This window comes from Lissotriton vulgaris, chromosome 9, assembly GCF_964263255.1.
Source record: "Lissotriton vulgaris chromosome 9, aLisVul1.2, whole genome shotgun sequence".
In the NCBI taxonomy this organism is placed as follows: domain Eukaryota; kingdom Metazoa; phylum Chordata; class Amphibia; order Caudata; family Salamandridae; genus Lissotriton; species Lissotriton vulgaris.
The window spans coordinates 504,323,276-504,344,695 of NC_141697.1; the positions used below are offsets into that span (position 1 = coordinate 504,323,276).

Here is a 21,420-nt window from a genome sequence, read left to right on the forward strand (position 1 = left end):
TGGCAGTATGTATACTCTGTCGCCATTGCTACGGAATATAGATGCTGCCAATATATATATCAGACCTTTAGTTACAATACAGTATTTTGATTTCCCAGGTCTTTAAATCATTAACATATTTTTTTAGTCTCTGTAAAGATTTCATTTTTCCAACCCGAGGTATATACACTTGAGTTATTATTGTCACTGGATGTTGCCATGTTTGCTCCTCTTGATAGGATCATGCATGAATATTTTGTGATTGTCTGAATATCTTCCTCAGAACATATGTTGATTTTTCTCAGGCTTACCTGAATCCTAGTAAGAATTTAGTCAGCTTAGCCAGACTCCAGAAATCTTTTTTTCTCCTCTAGCATTCTTTTTTCATACCCTCTATCTGTTTGGCTACGAAAATTCTGAACAAAATTAACCATGGCATAGAAGCCATTTTTTAACCATCGTTATTTTAAAGTTTTCACACCTGGAGCATGTAACAGAATAATACAAATGCCTTTGTTACAGGCAGAGAGATTAGGTGTCATGATTACAACACACATATTTAAGCCTTCTGGACTTTTCATGCCACATTTTCTCTTGGGCTTCAAGGCAGCCTCATGTGGCAATGAGAAAGAAAGTAAGCCACAATCTTTACGCCGTTCACAGATACAAACAGTTAAAAACGTCACTGCTTTAATTCAGTCATGGTTTCAACTTGACATCACAGTTAGGGAGAATTACCATTTGCTTCTGCCTGGAGGAGTTGTGTGTTTGGGTGCAAATGCATCCTTAAGGATTATTTTTCCGAGATATATGTAGAATTAGATCCATATCTTTTCAAATTATGCCAGTCGATCTCTGGTTGCTGCCACGTTTTCCTTTAAGTAGGTCTGACAAATTTGAGTCCACTACAAACCCACTGTTTGAAGGTTGAAGCTATTGTTAGCTTATTTGCCAGCAGTAAGTACAGACCAGTTAACAACATCCTTAACTAGGACTATAAGTGGGTGTTTTGCCCTGATCAGCCTCCCCAGCACAAAAAAGGCTTGGGTTGCTTTGGCAAAACAAACCTTGGTCAGAAAGGGGACTTTCTCAAATTCTGTTTTAGGATTTGCACTGCCTCAAATGACTCTCTGGATTACTATGTCTGGGCGGAAATAAATATGTGGAAAGACAAAGCATGCTTCAAGAGATACCTAGATGAATCCATTGAAAAATGGGTCTCGATGAGATATGGCATCTGCCTATAAGCCAGGCCTTGTTTAAAAAAGAGTGAATAGATATATTCAAGGATAAGCCGGTTAGAGGACAAAAGGGCTCCTGCAAATCAGCCCCATGGGTTGCTGGTGCTAATCTCCTACAGAGACATGCTGGAGCAACCACACTTGGAGGCTGCTATTCCTTACAAATCAAAAGTAAATACAAAGCCCTGCGAATACGGTTCCTCCCGACTATTGACTATACTCCAAAGTGGTTGGAAGACGATAACCCTATGAACAAAATATGTCTCTTAAGCAAGCTTGCTGAGGAAACCATGACACACATACTTTGCATCAGCCCGAGTATGTTGGTTTATCAGAAGTCACTCCTGCGGAAAGAACTATTGGCCCTGGGAGTTCAAAGTTGCAAGCAGGCACTCATTGAGTCGTTGAGCCCACAGAACTTTATGTTTAACGTCCGAATGGTGCAATTTTTAGACATCTTCAATAATGAGATCACAGCCGCCGCCAGACAGGCTCCCTAGGAGGGGGCTACAGAGTAACACCTAAGGATATACATTATGAATCCTCTGCTCCCCCAATCAAGTTATTATTCATGATTTTTCATCCCTAGGGGCCACGCTGCTAGAGGACTGCCTTGTTAGTAGGGTTATTGCTGCCCTCTATCCTGAACCCCTAGTCTGGTGTTTTCATTGTAGCATGATGATCCATTTCTTTGGAATGTACAGGTTGCTCAGGGTCAACCTGCTTAACTAGGTTACTAACCCTTTTAGTATCAGGTGGCTCTGGTTGGGTTTTTTAACTCATTAGCTTGAGTTTTTAGTAGGTTATATGGATTAATGGAATAAGTACGCAGGGAGTCTTGAGGATTGTTTGAATAATTATGATGCATCGTGTTTATGGTTTGTTTTAATTAACTAATAAACTATATAATGATTATACATTTATATAATGCAATGAAGATAGCAAGGCAGAATTGAGGAAATATGCTGAAGTACGATCCGAAACTCACATATGGATAGGTATCCTCCTAAACAGAAGCTAATTATGCAGAAACCTTACCATAATGGCACAATTGCAGTATGAGGTTTGTGTAATTTCTAGTGGTACGATTCACAAAGTTGATCTTTCTTATTTGAAGTAAAACAACCTAGTTGTGTTATCTGAAGGCTTACAAAAGAACAGGCCCCTCAACAAAATGACAACATATAAAAGTCACAGAATGAACATGTTCCGGTACAACACTTGATCTTTGACATTAGAGCAAAAGGGGCTGCTGCTGCCTAGTCACATATCATTCTGAAGTCTTAAGGACCACACCAAAGGGCACTTTTTGTTCAATGGCCAAGGATTACAGGAACACCTTAATCAGACCTGGAATGGTCAGATAGAAATGTAGCTGAAAATGGTAGATCTCTTCAGTATTTAAGATTTAAATCACATCCATACTTAAGAGTTTGTTTGGAATAATTACTTCAAATCAAAGTTACCGGTTACTCATGAGGGAAGCAACTCAGCTGAAATTTCAAAGAAACAGGGTCTCAAATACAAGTTTACGTACATGCGGTATAATAACTTCAATCCTGACTCTCCCACCTCATTACACTGGCGACGATTGGGACAATACCACCCATGAAGACATCTTTACACTCAAAGGAATTTTGACGAATGATTCTGTTTTTCGTTCAACTTTGAGGGTGAGAGTTAACTGTCGAGTTCATTTCAACCGTCCGAACACATCGAGCTGCACAAAACAAGGCGAATAAACAAGGTACTGTCTGATATAATACTTCGTGGAAGCAAATAAGCTTTTATCGTTTTGTTTTGCTCTCCATATTTTCTTTTCTTCCTGCCTTGCTCGGCGCTCAAGACTATTTAATGAAAACAGCTCTTATTTGCTCTTGTTATGCATCAGTAAATAAATACAGTTCTACAAAGCAGATATTTATTTCTAATTGAAACAGCTGATATTTTAAAGTAAACACATCCTGCTGTGTGCGATAAGGAAAGCGCGAGACTTACATCGCTTCAACTGCTGTTCTCAAACTCAAGCCAAGCGCTTGATGTCTAGTGCTTGGCCCCAGTTGTCCTGGCGCGCAAGGCCTCAGGTGAGGTGAGATTATGTGTGGACTTGCGCGAGATTGAAATTGACTGCTGTTCTAAAATAAACACACTCAACTGTGTACTCCAAGTCGAGCCTGAAGGTGAAATTGACATGAGGCTTTAAATAAATACATCAGCAGTGCACACCGAAGCCAAGCGAGAAGTGAAATTGACTTAATCACAAAATAAACATTATTTACCCCGACTGGGAAAGTCTGCTGCGTGAAATTGACATGAGCCTTTTAAATAAATAAATCAGCAGTGCGCATCAAGCCAAGTGTGAAGTGAAGTTGATCTAATTACAAAGAAAACAATATTTACCCGATTGGAAAAGGCTACTGTATGTGCGTGTGAAGTCGAGCGCCAGCATCGGTCTTATCTAAATCACTAAGTATGGGCGAAATTTGCGAATTCGCAATCCGCGAATTCGCACGAAATTGCCAAAAAATCAGCGAATTCACGGATTTCCCCGCGACATCGCAGATTTTTTTGCTATTTGCACTGGAGTACTTTCTACTGGCTAATCCAGTAAGTGCTCCCTCGTTGGGTAAATATATAGTGCTTTTACTACACTGCAGCTGCGTAAAGGGCCAGAAGATGTGTCTCCAGTGACTATGTGTGACTGTTAAAACCACGCAGCTTGTTACAGGCACACATGGGCACTGGAAACACATCTTCTGGCCCTTTACGCAGCTGCAGTGTAGTAAAAGCACTATACATTTACCCAACGAGGGAGCACTTACTGTTTAGCCAGTAGAAAGTACTTCAGTTAAGTAGAGGTATGGCACAACCGGTGGCATCATCGTGGACAAACACGCAGGGCGGGATTCATTCTGGCACAATGCTCCTGTCACAAGAATTAAACCTATGCCGGTGACAGGCACTCCATGTGCCGGTGACAGGCACTCATACACGCGACAGACACTCATCCTACCACCTGCAGCAGACACCACTCACGATCACCTGCATATAACAAGGAGCATCTTGAACTGCGACAGACATCCAGAGCTGGTTCGGAGTCAGTTCTTGAGCATCCACCAAGCCACACCCTCAATTGTGTTGACCAATAAACACGCTCATCAGTGCCAGACACCTTCGTCAGTGCTAAACTAGCACCTCCCGCACCACTAAAAGACACCCAGTACCCCGCCCACGGCAAACAACCAGCACCCTCAACCGAGCTGGGCCTCACAAATGCAAAACAACCAGCCCCCACGATTGATGAGTCGATGAGTACCCCGCCTGTGACAGACACCCAGCGCCCACACCTATGCCAGACCCCTCAATATCCAGGCTTTCCCAGACACCCTGACCTCTATCAGACACCCAGCGCCCTCACCTATGCCAGACCCCTCAATATGCAGGCTTTGCCAGACCCCCTGCCCTCTATCAGACACCCAGCGCCCTCACTTGGGCCAGGGTCCGATCCGACACAATCCTGGCCGTGCCAGGCACCTAGAGCAGACACATCTACCTGTTCAGACTCCCTGAGCTGTCAGACTCCCTGAGCTGTCAGACACCCTCGCCTGTGTGACCTCTCACATGTCGACACCTACATCCGTTGCCAGTGCTCCAGAACTCCACCAGCGTCAGCTCCCCTGGAATTCTGCCCATGCCAAGCACCAGTGCCAGACACCTTCACGTGTGCCAATCATCCAAACCCCTCTATGGTCACAATGCTCAGTATCTGGCCCATGCCGGAAACCCCCCCTGTGCCAGACACCCCAGCCTGTACCAGACACCCCCACCTGTGCCAGACACTCCAACCTGTACCAGACACCCCCACCTGTACCAGACACCCCAACCTGTACCAGACACCCCCAACCTTTGCCAGACACCCCAAACCTTTGCCAGACACCCCAACCTGCGTCAGACACCTACACATGTCACACATGCCACATGTGCCAGATGCCCCCACCTTTGCCAGTCATCTAGAACCCCTCCAGCATCATATCCCTCAGTATCCTGCCCATGCCAGAAACCCCCACCTGTGCCAGACACCAACATCTGTGTCAGACACACCTACACCTGCGCTAGAGATCCATGACCCTTCCGGGGTCAGGTCCCGCAGTATCCTTCTCATGGCGGGAACCCCACCTGTACAAGATACCTATACCTGGGTCAGACACCTACACCTGGGTCAGACACCTACACCTGTGCCAGTGATCCAAGACCCCTCCAGCGTCAGATCCCTCAGTATCCTGCCCATGCCGGAAGCACCCACCTGTGCCAGACACCAACATCTGTGCCAGACACCTACACCTGCGTTACAGATCCATGACCCCTCCAGGGTCAGATCCCTCACTATCCTTCTCATGGCGGGCACCTACACCTGGGTCAGGCACCTACACCTGGGTCAGGCACCTACACCTGGGTCAGGCACCTACACCTGGGTCAGGCACCTACACTTGGGTCAGACACCTACACCTGTGCCAGTGATCCATGACCCCTTCAAGGTCAGATCCCTCAGTATTTATTTATTTATTTAATTTATATGGCGCGTTATAACCACCGGGGTCTCTAAGCGCTGTTTGTCCAGATTTACATAGTGAGGTATTGCATTCACTTGATCCCACCTGTGCACCTAGGGTCTGCTCCATGCTTGTTTAAACAGTACAGTTTTTAGTTTCCTTCTCAAGGCGGGCAGCCCACTTGTACCAGGCACCCACACCTACGTCAGACACCTACATCTGTGTCAATGATCCAGGACCCCTCAGGGGTGAGATCCCTCAGTATCCTGCCGTGCCGAGCACCCCCACCTGTACCTGGCACCTACACCTGGGTGAGACACATATGCCAGTGACCCCTCCAGGGCCAGACACCTACCACACCTGGGCCAGTGATCCAGGGTCAGACACCTACCTACACCTGTGCCAGTGATCCAGGGTCAGACACCTACACCTGCCTCAGACACCCTCACCAGTGACCCATCCAGGGTCAGACACCTACACTCACCTGTGCCAATGATCCAGGACCCCTCCAGGGTCAGACACAGGTGATGATCCAGGACCCCTCCTGGGTGAGACACCTACACCTGCCTCAGACATTGTTATTTGTAATATTAATACATCTAAGTCATGTAAATACAACACAGATTGCATTACAAATGCTATAGGTGTCACGTTTGCGAAAGTTAAAACTATTGGCATTGTAAATGACAAAGCTAATAATATCGCTATTTACAAAACCAACACATAAATAAAATATTTGTCATTTACAATACCAATTGCTCAAACTTTCCTAATGCGAGACCTATTGCATTGCAAATGCTTGTTTTTATACCTGTAAGTGCTTTCTGTTGAGGTTTAATTCTCGGGACAGGCGCCTAGTTGCCTACTTGTAACTACTCTCTGACCCTGCTTCGAGGGTCAGAGCAGGGTCAGAGAATAGTTGCAAGTAGGTAACGAGGCGCCAGGAAGCACTTACAGGGTTACAGCAGCAGGTGCCCAAGTTGAAGTTAATTTCTTTGTAACCCTTTTGTAAAAAAGAAATTAGCTTCAACTTGTGCACCTGCTGCTGTAACCCTGTAAGTGCTTCCATGAAAATTCGTCCCGCTCGCGAATTCGCGGATTTTCCGCGATTTCGCGAGATTCACGGATCCAAAATCACCAAAAATGCGCAAATTTCTGCCCATACTTAAAAATCACACCAAATGAAAAAAGCGATTTCAATCAGCTACAAAGTATAACCTTAACCTTAAAGGAGATTTTTTTTTTTTTTTTTTTATTCAAGGTAACAAAAAGGTGTGACTTACTTTCAGTGTGGGCCACCCGATTTTCATTCAATTACTTTGTCCTCAATTAAGTAGTAGAAACTGAAGGGGTGACAATCTTTTAGAAGAAGGACTATAGGAAGTACTTTAATTTCTAAAGGATACTGTGCAGAGCAACTAGAACGCTAACCAAAATATCAAAGCATACCAAGTACAATTTTGTGGAAATCCTTGTGTTGCTTATCATTTGGAATACTCTGATAAGCACAGCACAGCATGTCATTAAATACGCTGACAAGCACAACACAGCATGGAATTGCTTGTCATTTGAAATAAGTACAACTTACCTTGGCGTTGCTTATCATTTGGAATACGCTGATAAGCACAGCACAACTTGTCATTAAAATATGTTGACAAGCACAGCACAACATGGAATTGCTTGTCATTTAAAATATGCTGACAAGCACAGCATTGCAGAAACCAATATTTCTTTATATTTAATTGTTACTTCTTTAATGTTCTAGGTTGACAGGCACGGTTTTACTAAACATTTTTAATTTGCAAATTAACTTCACTTTTGAAAACAAATATTGTATATTGTTTCTTGACATCAAAATGCAAAATGTAACGTCAGCACCTTTCTTCCTCTCTAATCCTGGTGAGCCACCCATTAGGTGGTCGAAGTGGAAAAAAGTATTCCTCAACTATGCCAGAGTCTGTGGTGTATATTTAAGCGCAGAAAGAAAATGTTCCCTTCCATTGCACCGTCTAAGTTCAGAAGGCCAAGACGTTTTTGAGCATTTGCCAGATCTAAATGAAGAGGAATCAGACAATCTCAATGAATTTGAAGTTGCTTTAAAAAAATTAGATAAACATTATCTTCCAAAACTTAGTACCATTCTTGAGCAATACCACTTTGGGAGACGTGTTCAACAACCTAATGAATCAGTTAAATCCTACACCACAGCTTCGCGCAAATTAGGTGCCACTTGCAAATTCGAGAACTCAATGGAAGAACGCATATGGGGCCAATTTATGCTTGGTTGTAACGTTGAAAAGATAAAAGATGAACTCTGGCAAAAAGACGACCCTAATCTTGATTAAGTAATTATTTTAGCTAAAAGAACTGAACATTCTTTGGCTTGTGTGGAAGTTATAAAGAAAAAGGGAGCATGAAAATCTTCAAGAAACACATCATGAGAAAGTTCAAGCCATCGAAAAAAAAACTCAAAACCTTCCTCTTCAAAACTTTCTTTGAAAGAAAAAGATCCAACCAGGAGGGGCTGTACCTCTAATTACTTCTCGCCTAGTTACAAATGGAAAGACGATTCTAGGTTCAAATGTTTACGCTGTGATCTCTATGGTCATCTTGCTAAGGATAAATCCTGTCCTGTGCTCTTACATCAAAATGTCACAACTGCAGTAAGACTGGTCACATCTCCATGTAGAGCCAGGAGGCCTAAGTCAAGCAAACGTGTCAAATAATTTTTTATTGGAGATGATGACTATGCATGTGAACAAGAGAGTCTACATTGTGGGGAAATTATTTCTTCATGTGTCTCTAACGAGTGTAAAGGGCCCCTTTATTTATTTATTTATTTGCAGGTTTGTATAGCGCTAGGAATAAACTCCCGCAGGGGTATCTCCGCGCTTAAGACAGACGGCAAGCAAGTATCAGAGCAGTCACATTGAAATTCTAGGACCTTCTGAAACAGTTACCTAATTTTAAACAAAGGACAGGCTTCAACTAATTTTGGCTAAACAAAAAAGTTTTCAATTGTTTCCTAAAAAGGAGATGGTCGGGACATTGTCTCAATAAAAGTGGAAGCGAATTCCACAAAATAGGTCCCGCGACAGACAGGGCCTTACCACCCAATCTAGTTCTACTGATCTTGGGTACACACAGCAGCAGCTGTTCACTAGATCTAAGAGTGCGAGTAGGGACATATGGTATAAATTTTTTGGCCAAATAGTCCGGTCCTAGATCATGTAGACCTTTATGTATAATACAACATGTCTTAAACGTCACTCGTTGACGTATGGACAACCAGTGAAGTTTATTCAGCAGAGGTTTAGATGGAGATCTAGGGGGGCATTGAGGACCAGCCTGGCGCTGTGTTCTGCACTACTTGCAAACGGTCTAGTACCTCTTCATTTGCACCTGCCAGAAAACCATTACAATAATCAAGACGGCTGATTACTAAAGCCTGAACCAAAGTTCTTCTGAAGGAGTCCGGGAGGAAAGGGAATATCCTACGGAGGAGACCTATCATATGAAAACAAGATCCCACTATGCTGTTACCATGTTGTTTCATAGTCAACCCAGTGGCCACCATTCGGGGGACCATTGGGCCCTAGCTTCACCGAAAAGCATCACCTCCGTCTTGCCAACATTACATTGAAGAAAGTTGGAAGACATCCACCGAGATACTGCTTTCATCCCCTCGGAGAAAGATTGTATAACCTTCGGAGTTAGTAATTTGAAGGGAAAAAGCAGCTGAGTATCGTCAGCGTAGGACACTGGACAGAAACCAAAGGCTCTTGTTATATCTGCCTAGGGGGCCACATAGGTGTTAAAAAGAGTCGGGCTCAAACAAGATCCCTGAGGAACCCCCTTGGTGATCTTAACCTCTTCCGACTTGAACTCACCCATGGTGACACATTGGGTGCGGTTGGAGAGAAAGCTCTTTATCCAGTCCAGTGCCTTGCCGCTGATTCCCTTCACAGTCAGTCGTTCGATCAAGATGTTGTGTGAGATGGTATCGAACGCTGCCGATAAATCCAGCAGCACCAGGACAACGGAGTAACCACTGTCCTGGTACATGCGTAGATCATCCGTTATCGACAGCAGGGCCGTTTCAGTGCTGTATTTTGGCCTGAAACCCGACCGTGAGGGATCAAGGCTTCCCGATTGTTCCAGGAAGTTGGACAGATGTTTATTTGTGTGCTTTTCGATGATTTTCCCCAGAAAAGGTAGCAGGGAGATCGGCCTAAGATTAGACATATTGGTCCAAGGGGAGGAGGTGTTCTTCCTAATCGGTCTGACTAGGGCCTTTTTCCATTCCCGTGGGACACTCCCTGTTGTTAATGAGAGATTCACCAGGCTCTGAATATCAGGACCAAGTGTTCTCCCTAACGTTCCCATTAATCTGGCTGGTAGTAAATCAGACGGGCTCCCACTTTTAATGTTATTGAGCACCTTCTCAACCTCTGGCAAAGAGATCTCAGGAAAATTGTAGAAGGTGTTGGAATTGGTGGGCACAGTTTGCACCGGTATGTGATCATCCTGGCTAGTCATGGCTGGGATAAGTGCCTCTATCTTTTCATAGATAGCATCAATTTTTTCGGTGAAGAAACTCGAGATGTTGTCACAAAGATGTTGGGATGCCATATCCGCACTTTCGCTTGACTCAGTACTTGTAAATGATTGTAACATTAAGATGTTATTTGATTCAGGTGCCAAGATTTCTATTATTCCAAAGAACTTCTTTGATTTAAAACTACAAGGTGAAAGTGTACTAACCTGACATCAAACCTTTGGCCTATGGTGGCCAGCCTATAAAACTTTTCGGCTATTTTCTTGGTAGCATAGAATACAAAAGAGGCTAACAGCTGGGAAAATTTACATATCCTGTAGAGGTGACAGCATTATCAGCTGGTTCCACCAGGCTGATCTTGGTGTGTCTTTAGTTCCAGGAGCTGATCCTGGCATTATACTGAGAGATTTACCACAATTTTCTTCTGCTAAAAGTGTAGATTTGTGTGTAGAAGAGGTGGATTGTAAAAATAACTTTAGATCAAAGTTACAAACTGAATTCAAAGAGGTTTTCAATGAGGAATTAGGTTGTCTTTCTGATTATGTTTATAAGATTGTTTTAAAACCTGATTCTATTCGTGTTACATGCAAGGTTAAGAATGTTCCTCCTGCAATGAAAGAGTCTATGCAAAAGGAACTTGAGAAATTGAAACGAGATGGTATTATTGTTGAGACTGAGGCTAGCCAATGGTTGGCCCCAGTTGTCCTGGCACGCAAGGCCTCAGGTGATGTAAGATTATGTGTGGACTTGCGCGACCTGAATTGTGCAGTGGTTGCGGACAAATATCCGCTACCTAATGTCTCCGAAATGCTTACTCAATTAAAGAATTCTTGCATCTTCTCTACTCTAGATTTACGTGCCGCATACCACTAAGTAAAAATAGACAATGACTCCATGGATCTGACTGCCTTCATAACCCCGTTTGGGACTTTCAAATTCACTCGTCTTCCATTTGGGCTAGTCTCCGCCGCCTCTGTTTTTCAGAAAGTTATGGAAGACGTGTTGAAGGATATAGACGGGGTCAAGATCTATCAGGACGACGTGTTGATTCATGGTTCTTCACAAACTGAACATGATTCGAGGTTAAGATGTGTTCTTGAGCAGTTTCGCAAGAGAGGTTTAACTCTTCGCGAAAACAAATGTAAATTCAACCTCAACTAAATAGACAATCTTGGACACTGCCTAACGGTTGATGGTGTCAGACCGAAGGAAAGTTTAGTTAGGACCATTGATGATTTACCTATTCCACAGTCACGTGAGGAACTTGTAACATTTTAGGGTATGGCTGAATATTATAACAAGTTTGTGCCACACTTTGCTAGCCGCACTCAAGCCCTCAGGTCCCTGCTTAAAAAGGGTGTAAAGTTCTCGTGGACACCTCAGTGTCAATTAGAATTTGTAGAAGTCAAGGAAGCTCTCAAGTCAGCTCCTTCATTGCAAAGCTTTGATACTTCTGTAGGTTCTATCCTGGTCACTGACGCAAGCTCTAAAGGTTTGGGAGCTGTTCTTAAACAATCCAAGACTGGTAAGGAAGAAACCATTATGTTCCTTTCCAGAGCTCTTGTGGGTGCAGAATTACAATATTCTGTCATTGAAAAAGAAACTCATTGGGCCATTAAGAAACTCAAGAAATGTTTGTGGTGTTCTTCTTTCATAGTGCATTTTGATCATAAACCACTTAAGGATTTGTTTAGCAAGAAAGATCTTAATGCAATATATTCCAGGACCTGTAAGTGGATCATTGCTTTACAAGATTTTGACTTTCTTGTTAAATATATCCCTGGCATTGACAACAAAGTTGCAGATTGTCTTTCACGATTAATCAATATTGGTGTCGATGGTCTTGACTCTGAAGACTCGTGGGAAATAGATAATTTCAAAGTGTCTGAAGTTGTAGAGGGAGTTGTGTCTGAAGCTGAATGGCGAGAATCCTTAAAGAAGGACAACGTTTTACTAGAGATATTCGAATGTGTGTCTGGTGGATGGATGGGCATTAGGTATTTATCAGATGAAGGAAAAAAAATTGGAATGTCAGACATGAACTTTCTCTACACGAAGATCTGTTGTGGAGAGGCTCAAGTTTAGTTCCACCTTTTTCACTTCAAGAAAAGATTATTCGTCTTGCACATGATGGTCATCAGGGCATATCGAAGACAAAGGAGAGAGTTCGCTTACACTTCTGGTGGCCAGGGGTTGACATTTTAGTTGAACGGTTAGTTAGAGACTGCTCTGAATGTAGAATGTCTGACAAAGTGTGTAAGACTAGGACTCAACCAATGGTTATTCATAATCCTCCCACTAGGTGCTGGCAAGATGTTGCACTTGATCTCTTAGGACGTATTTATTCAAAGTCTAGTCAGTTTTAGGTCCTTGTTCTTATCGATATGTACTCTAGGTGGCCAGAAGTCAAGGTCACTCACAGTATTGAAACTCGTGACATAATAAAAGTCTTAGAGAGCATTTTCTACAGAGAAGGTCTTCCTGAGACCATATTGAGTGACAATGGGGTACAACTGGTTTCAAAAGATATGAAAGATTTTTTATGTAGGAGAGGTATTGTTCAAAGAAAATGCTCTCTTTACCATCCAGAATGCAACGGTATGGTTGAGAGATTCAACCATGTACTAAAGGAATCAATTCAGTCAGCAAAAGAATAAGGTCACAATTGAGTAATGCTATGTTAGAAAAAGTTATGGCCTATCGTTTAACCCCTCATTCCACCACGCAAAAAGTTCCATTTGAGTTATTTCGTGGACGTACACCTAATACTCAATTGTTCCAAACCTGGATGAGAGGGTATGGAGCTGATATTAGTTTTCCTGAGGATCCTCAATGGAGAGCTCACCAAAATAACAAATCAAAGAAAATTAAAGATACCTTTGATGCGAGACATGCTGTTGCTCATACATTATTCAACGTAGGAGATTGGGTTAGAGTTCGATCTCCTCAAAAATCTGGAGGTAAATAATTCTCTATTCCGCATAAGGTAGTCAAATTATTTTTAAATGCTGTAAAACTAGATGATGGTCGCATTTGGAATCTCAACAGAATTGCCCCTGTACGTGGCTTCACAACATATATCTCCTCTACGTAGGAGTTCTCGCACCTGATCTGTTCCTACAAAGTTGCATGATTATGTCTGTAAATAAATGTTTCTATTTGGAGTTCTCTTGTTTCTGTTTGGGGAAAGGTGTGTAATATCTCCTTTAAGGTTTATGCTTAGTTAACCAGCCTAGAATTTAGAATGTATTTATGCCTGGTTACAGAATTCTCCAGCGAGCAGTTGCTGTTGAATCCCTTGTGGCTGGGACGTCTATTTTATGAACCTACAATAAAGAAGATTTATTTATAATAACTTCAATCCTGACTCTCCCACCTCATTACATGTTGCTATCAACCACAAGTGTTTTTACAAAAGACAAGTGAAGTCTTAGTGCATTTTTAACTAACTGCAGTGTTTTATACAATCCCCGCCCCAAATGAAACAACAATGTGAGCTCACATAACGTATGATCTGATTTAGAGTTTGGTGGATGAGTGTGTACTAAGTCAGGGCAACAGAGTAAAGTAAAATTCCGCCCCAGTGGACATCTCTAGCATTCACTGGAGCCACATTTCCAAAACAAAAAGTAAGGTTTTGTTTTGGAAAATAAGTGAAATCAATACCCCCCCTTGCCATGGAAATTTTCTCACATGGCAAGGATGAAATGTTGCAGCTTTCACTGCCCTCCACTACCACGTTTTCCCTGGCAGTGATGAACATTTAAAACTGGCCATCTGTTCAACCACTCTAAATTGGGTGGGCGGACTGATGGCCAAACCTCCAAAGGCCCTTACTCTGTCAGTCCATCGAATGTTTATGGCAGAGACGGAGTAGTCTCCGCTGTTGAACTAATGACGGTCCGCCAATTGCTAAATGAAGTGGGCTTTTGCTTATTAAAACCACCAATGAGGAGAGCCTGAGTAAAATCACAGCAAAACAGATGTGATCGTCATTACAATGGATGAATATTTGAAATTACCGACCAATATATTTTTTAATTTGCTATGAATGAACTTATTAGATGTAGTATTTGATACATCAATGTCATAAAGTACAAAGTGCATACCTTAAAAGAACATAGTCTGTTGCCAGAAAGGTTTAATATCTGTAGTTCTACATTTGGATCCAGGCAGTTCCCTGAAAGAAAAGAAACATGATGATAACATCAAAATATTAAATAAAATATGACCTCAAACCAAATATGGACAAAACACAAGTACAATCAAAGAATAGCTTACACATGAAACAATTAAAGTGTTTTTCCTCCGTAAGTTCCGAGCCATGGATCAAAAAATAAAATATTGGAAAAGTGGCAGCTTAACTTCAATTGACAGTGCAGTGTTAAATTAACATGCTTAATTGATTCTAATTTGCACTCTGAGATCTACCTTCTTTTTAGAATTGCTTGATAAAAACACCTGCTTAGGAATAATAGCAAATATGAAAATTAAGAAAGTTTTTAAAATAGCAATTCATTATTTAATTTACTGGGTTGTTGCACATTTTGCCCAGAAATGCTGTCCCTTCTATGCACGTAGTATGGACTTATTTGTTAGCAATGGGGGAATAGGACAGCCAAGTGGTATATTATGTTGGATATTTCAGAACTTTAATAGTGCTTAATACATATTAATAATCTTTGCAGAAATTGCAAATAGCTTCTCCCACATTATTATAGGATTCCAGATGCTTACTTCATTGAAATTTGCACTCTGATATCTACCTGTTTTTAGAATTCTTTGATAAAAACACCTGCTTAGGAATAATAGCAAATATGAAAATTAAGAAAGTTTTTAAAATTGCAATTCATTATTTAATTTACTGGGTTGTTGCACATTTTGCCCAGAAATGCTGTCCTTTCAATGCACGTAGTATGAACTTATTTGTTAGCAGTGGGGGAATTGGACAGCCAAGTGGTGTATTATGTTGGATATTTCAGAACTTTAATAGTGCTTAATACACATTAATAATCTTTGCAGAAATTGCAAATAGCTTCTCCCACATTGTTATAGCATTCCAGATGTGCAACTAATGAAACAATTCATTAGAAGGTCCATAAAAACAAGAAAATGCCAGTATCCTTGCAATCCAGGAGAAATCATTTTGCTGACTGGAATAAAGTGGCAACTGGCAGTTGTAGGTATCAGTCTTTGACAGTTGCGTTACTGCACACAGGTGCCATTGTTGCAGAACCATAAATTTGAGTCCCGGCAGAGGGTGAGGTTGGAGTTCAGAGAAGTTCTGCTAAACCTTGCTAAATCAAAATGCATCATTCTGTTTGCCTATACTTCTGAAACTTAAGATTGAACAGTCTGTTAAACAATTAGCAGTCACGATCCTCAACCACTTCCCGCATCTGGGTCATTCTAAATAGCAATCACAATAAGAAGCAGGCTGTAGTTGTCAAGTATAACAAAACTGCATGCCACAGCGTTAACCAAATATCAGCCAAACACTCCTGGGTCCAACTTTTCCGAACAAATGAAGGAATTCTGTGAAAATACTTTTACCCAAAATATGAAAAACATGACACAAAATACCAAGACTTATAAAAAGAGGCCACATATTGACATCCATTACCTATTACAATAGTCATACCCAAAAATGGATCCAACCAAGCCATGTTATGTAGATGTATGTTCACAAAAAATTGGACCTTATTAAGGTTTGCCTGGAAATAGTGCATATCCGTAATAGAAAGTAATATATTAAATGCAGATTTGAGAAACTAGGGGCCTGATTACAAGTTTGGCGGTCCATAAGACCGTAGAACTCTTGGTGGCTGTCCGACCACTGCCGCACTGCAAGGTGCAGTCGACGCTCTGGCAGCAGCGGTCTGCATGTTAGGCACTTCTATGAGCCTGACAGAGCACTGCTGTCAGTCCACCAGCCAGACCAGGATTAAAGTCCTAATCTGGCAGGCGGTCGCACCACAGGTATAGCAGTCCTACAGAATACGGTGTTTTGAACCTTCCGCTGTAGACCCGCCAAACTCATATTCAACACCTAGTCATGTGTAATCTGCACCAAGAGCAAATCAAAAGTAAATAGCCTATTTGACCACCAATTAAAGAGAGACTGATATGTTTTAGCATAACTAGCCATCACTGTATTTTAAGAAAAGTGCTGAGAGTTTTCGCCACAGTCAAAGAAACTGTTCAAAGGAAATGATGTATAGGCATGTTGTCTTTGGAAATAGTTTCTTAAAAATGGTGTTCTGGGGAACCTGCACGTGCTTATAGACACTCTATTGTTTATGGACACTTGAGAGTAGCTGTTGACAGGGAATTAAAAATCTGTAAAATGAGAGTATGAAAATCGACTTTGAAGATATAATACACAGTGTTAGATATGTGACAGCCTTAGGGGGGTCTTCCCCCAAACATTTCGTCTTCACCCTTCCTATTTTAGCTGAATTTAGTTTTGTTGGCTCTAAGATTTTGTGCACTTTACTACTGCTAGCCAGTGCTAAAGTGCTTGTGATCTCTCCTTTAAACATGGTAATCTTGGCTAATACCTGAATGGCATATTTCATATATTTGTAAGTCCCTTGTAGAGTGGTATAGCATATACACAGGGCCTGCAAATTAAATACTACTAGTGTGCCTACAGCACTTACTGTACCACCCATTTAAGTAGTCCCTTAAAACATGTCCCAGGCTTGCAAGTGCAGCCTGCATCTAGGTAGCACATAGGGCAGGGTGCATTAAAATTAAAAGATTGGACATGTACTTTTAAGTTTACATGTCTTTGCAGTGATAAACTCCTACCTGTACCAAAGGATAACATTGAGTTACTTTATTACATTAAATAAGTGCTAACGTTTGATGTTTTTCATGTTTGGTGTCTGAGAAATTGCGATTAGAAATCCTCTTTATTGGTAAAATCAGATTTTAAGTTACATGTTTGAAAATGCCCCATTTAGAAAGTTGGTATTTCCTGCCCTAATTCTTTGGTGCCTGCAGCTTGTCCTAGGCCACATGAATGGGTGTAGTTGGCAGTTGGGCTTTGTTTATTCCTCCCAGGCAGCCCTACAATAGATAAATTATGTGTGCCTCAATGAGCCACCGCCAGGCAAGATGAGGGGGTTGGAGCTGGACACAGCCCCACTTGCAGCTGATTAGGCTGTGCTCTGCCTTCACACAAAGGACTAGTCACCCCAGCATTGTTCATAGAGCCAGCTTGGAGCCAGGGCAGATGAGTCTGCAAACTTCAAGCACTTCAAAGTGAATTCTCTAGAAACTTCTTCTATTTCAAAGAAAGCATAATTTATAAAAAGGGGACCCTAGGACGCACTCTTCAGTTCGCTTTCTGCAAATGCGGAAGGACTCTCAGAGGACTGCCTGCTGCTGTGCTGCACCTAGAAGAACTGCTTTGCTGCCTTTAGACTGTCTTGAACCCTCAGAGACTCCTCTACTGGTTGAGACATGTTTCATCATTTGAACCCAGAACTACTAGAGTGACTCCAAGGGCTAATTGGCTGGCTTCCTGATCAGAGCCTCAGGGACAGAAAAGGCTCCAACCATCTTCAACTTGCACCAAGCTCCAGCATGAATGAGTCCTGCAACCCCTAGTGGTGCCCCTCCAGTCCAAGACCATTTATTGTGGTGTTACGGGTGCCCAGATAGCCAAAATCCAAAACTAGAGACATAGAATATTTTTGGCTAAAAACTGCTCTGAGAACCGAGAGAAGACCGCTATCCTGCTCAACTACGCACATAAGGTGCATCGCTGGTCGGCCTGACGTTGTGGCAGCTCTCACTACGTTCTTCTCCACAGCAGCAAATCCTGTTCAGTGGTCCTTTGGAAAGGGGTTATCCGGCTTCCTGAAACTCTCGTCAGCTACGGCCTCCAGCTGGAAATGTTCAACTTCCAAAATAGAGACTAAGTTCGAACGTAGAAATCTTCATCACAACTTCGTCCAGTGGCTCCCTGACGAGGACACAGCCAGCAGCCTTGCGCTGCTGAACTTTACCTTCTCAGAACATTTTTACTCAGAATTTCTTTTAAGTCCATAGGTAAGAGCCTACCAGGCCCAATTCACTTCATGTAATGGAACTACCCTCCATCACAGTCAGTCATATTTTTAACTTCGACCAGGTATTGCGGGACACAATTACTGTGGTTGGCGCTTTGAGCTTTTAGGTGCCATTTTTTACCATAAATTTCAAAATGCATAACTACAGTTCCACTTATTGGATTTTTGTTGTTTTGTGTCAACTTTATTAATATGTACTCTTTTTTTTCTAAATTGATGTGAGATTTTTCTTATGTTGTGTTTTCACTTTTATACTGTTTGTGTGAGGCATCAACACATATTGTATCTAGGTTAAGCCAAGCTGCATTTGTTCTAAACTACCAGAGGGTTATGCAAATGTTAATTTAGTGACCTTTGTGGGTCCCCCTGACTAGGATTGTGCCTGTTGCTTGAACAGGCGGTCACACCCCCACTCAACCAACAAACCATTTTCTCACACCCAGTATTACTATAAGCTTTGGGCACTATCTTTAACATTATATTTTACACTGGCTTTTAGAGGGTGACTTCTAGCTTTATTAACACAATGGCTTGTTTTTATCTTGCAAAAAGCTAGAGGGGGTCTTTTAAGGTCTGGAAATAGTCAGGACATTTTGATTTAAAAATAAATATATGAATAATATACTTACTTAAAGGGGCCATCAGCCGAGATGTCTTCATCCACTGGGCTGTTATTGTGTCATTCACATTTTGCTTTCACCCACTATATCAAGCACACAGCATGGGGCAGGCGGTAAGGTCACTTCACTTTGAGTGACTGTATTTTGCTATTTTACAAGGAGCCCATCCGCAAACAAGGTAGTTCTGTTCAGTGGCAGTGTTTTGGTTTTTACTTCATCACTTTGGTGTTGCCTTTGCGGTAAGAGTTTTATGCGATAGCAGACCGCTTTCTACCAGCTCTTCCATGTTGCTTAAGTTGAGCAAGTGGTTTCCTGAGGTCGGCATCGGCATCTAATTGTTAACACCGGCACCTAGGCAGTCTGCCACATGGTGGTGATGTCTGTCTAATTTGGAGATGAGCACATCAACAGTTGTTTATTAACTCATTACACATTAAAAATAATAATATCGGCTGCCCAAACCATTCTTACAGCTTATGGGGTGTGTAGTAGTCTGAATTGCCACACTTGTAGGAGTGTGATGGTTAGTAGTTGTGTTGGTACTGTCATTGACAACGTGGGCTGCAGCAATGGGTGGATCAAGCTGCAGCAGCCGCCTGGCAAGGGCCTTGGCACGTATGTTTTTTTACAGATTAAGCACTGTTGAGCAAAGAGCACATTCCAGCATATCAGTTCCTGTCTCCCGCTAATTGTGTTGTAAATTCATTTTGGAGTGTCTTTGTTTATCTGCCAATTGCTATTTCATTGCATGCCACATTGTGTCCATTTGTAACTATTCTTCATGAAGTTGTCATTTTTTTAGTACACACACAATGAAGTGCATTTATAACTGCGCTACCTTATATCATTTTGTGTGTATTTTAATTGAGGACTACATTTATATTTTAAACCAATCTGTATGTCCGGCTTGTAACTCTTTCAATTTTACCTTCAGTGATAGTTTCAAACAAATTCGTTCTATCAATGAATCAATCAATCGATCTTTACAAATCCATCTATCTATGTGATAAGGTGGTTCTGACCATCTTATCTGCCTAGATCTTTTGCTTTTTGATCACTTAGTTTTGACCTTTTTACTGTGGGAGAGCTTCACAACCTGGGAATCACCTACGGTAAATGCATTGTAAAATGGACTGCCATGTTTACTGCCAGTGTCTGCCTTTTAAGATAAGGCTGCTGAGATGCAGAAAGGATAAGGGGCCCTGAGCTGGTTACAGGTGAACGAATGTGCACACGTGGGAGGACTGCACTTGGGAGAGTCATGTTGTGCGCAGCCCAAGAACTGCACACAGGTAGCCTTTCGCAGAAGGGACTATGCAGAGTTGAGTAGTGACCTGGAATCGGCCTTATAATGGGAGGGTATACATGTAGGGAGGTCGGTGTACTTTACTGTCTTTGAATTGCAGTGACGCTCCATTATATTCCTGTGGGAAAGGCTGACTTAGGGCGCAGCTCCTGTTCCCTTTGGCCTAGAGACTTTAGGGTTGCACCAATGTATACTGTAACCTGTATGAAAATAACAATTCTGTAAAGACCAAAAGTATACCTGTACTGCTCATGGGTCATCCAGGAATTTCATATTTCTCAGCTCTGGACCAGAGCCCATGCCTTTTGCCACCCTGCTGGGCTGGGTTAATTACTTTTCTCCTCAGCTACGGGAACAAAGGCCTCTCCCATCAAAGGAAGCAATTAACAGTGCTTAAGTCAACCCTGAAGGAGGGCGGGACTGGGTATCTAGTCTGCAATAATCTGCCCACTGTCACCCTGTGCCAGGAAGAGGGCCTGCCCCTGGCCACTCGATAAAGAAGAGAGTCCGGACCTCCGGAGCTAAATCGGAGAAGGGCTCATTGGAAGATTTGCTGGGGGAAGGCCCCAGCAGTGATGTCAGTACGGGTAGAGCTGAGACCCCCAGAGCACGTAACGCAGGTGACTCCTGGGTGATGCCATTTTGAACTTTTCCAGAAGTCTGTGCAGGGAGGTTGGAACAGGGAGAAGATGTGGCATATCTGAATAGGCCAGAGTCGCAGCCCTGCTGGCAGGCTCCATCCCACTTAAAAGGTCTTGCGCAAGGGAATGAGCTCTGTTGGTTGTGCCTTTCTACGGAACACTAGGACTAGAGGCTGGTGCCATGGACAATTGGAAGGAAGAACCCTCTAACTGCTCACTCGATCAAGGACTCTGCCCCTGATTGACCCCAGGACCAGTGGTGCACGCCCCAGGATCAGAGAAGCTGGTTCCCTTACACCCCCTGAGGACCAGTTGTGTGAAAGACTGGGCTCTGAGCAAGGAGAAGGAGGCCCAGGGGCCAGTGAAACCAGCTCCCTGCAAGGTTCATCAATCTTTTAGGCCAGGAGGATTGAAGAAAGTGCTCCAGCTCGCAAGGGCTCACCA

General features: G+C 42.5%; 1 protein-coding gene across 1 annotated transcript in view; it reads right to left on the minus strand.

Annotated features, from left to right (window-relative positions):
• LRRC9 (leucine rich repeat containing 9) overlaps positions 1-21,420 on the minus strand; it is a 719,638-nt gene that overhangs the window by 586,333 nt on the left and 111,885 nt on the right. Inside the window, exon 6 of the mRNA XM_086937964.1 lies at positions 14,438-14,508. Within this exon, the coding sequence (XP_086794090.1) occupies positions 14,438-14,508 (71 nt within the window). The remainder of the gene's footprint in view (positions 1-14,437; positions 14,509-21,420) is intronic.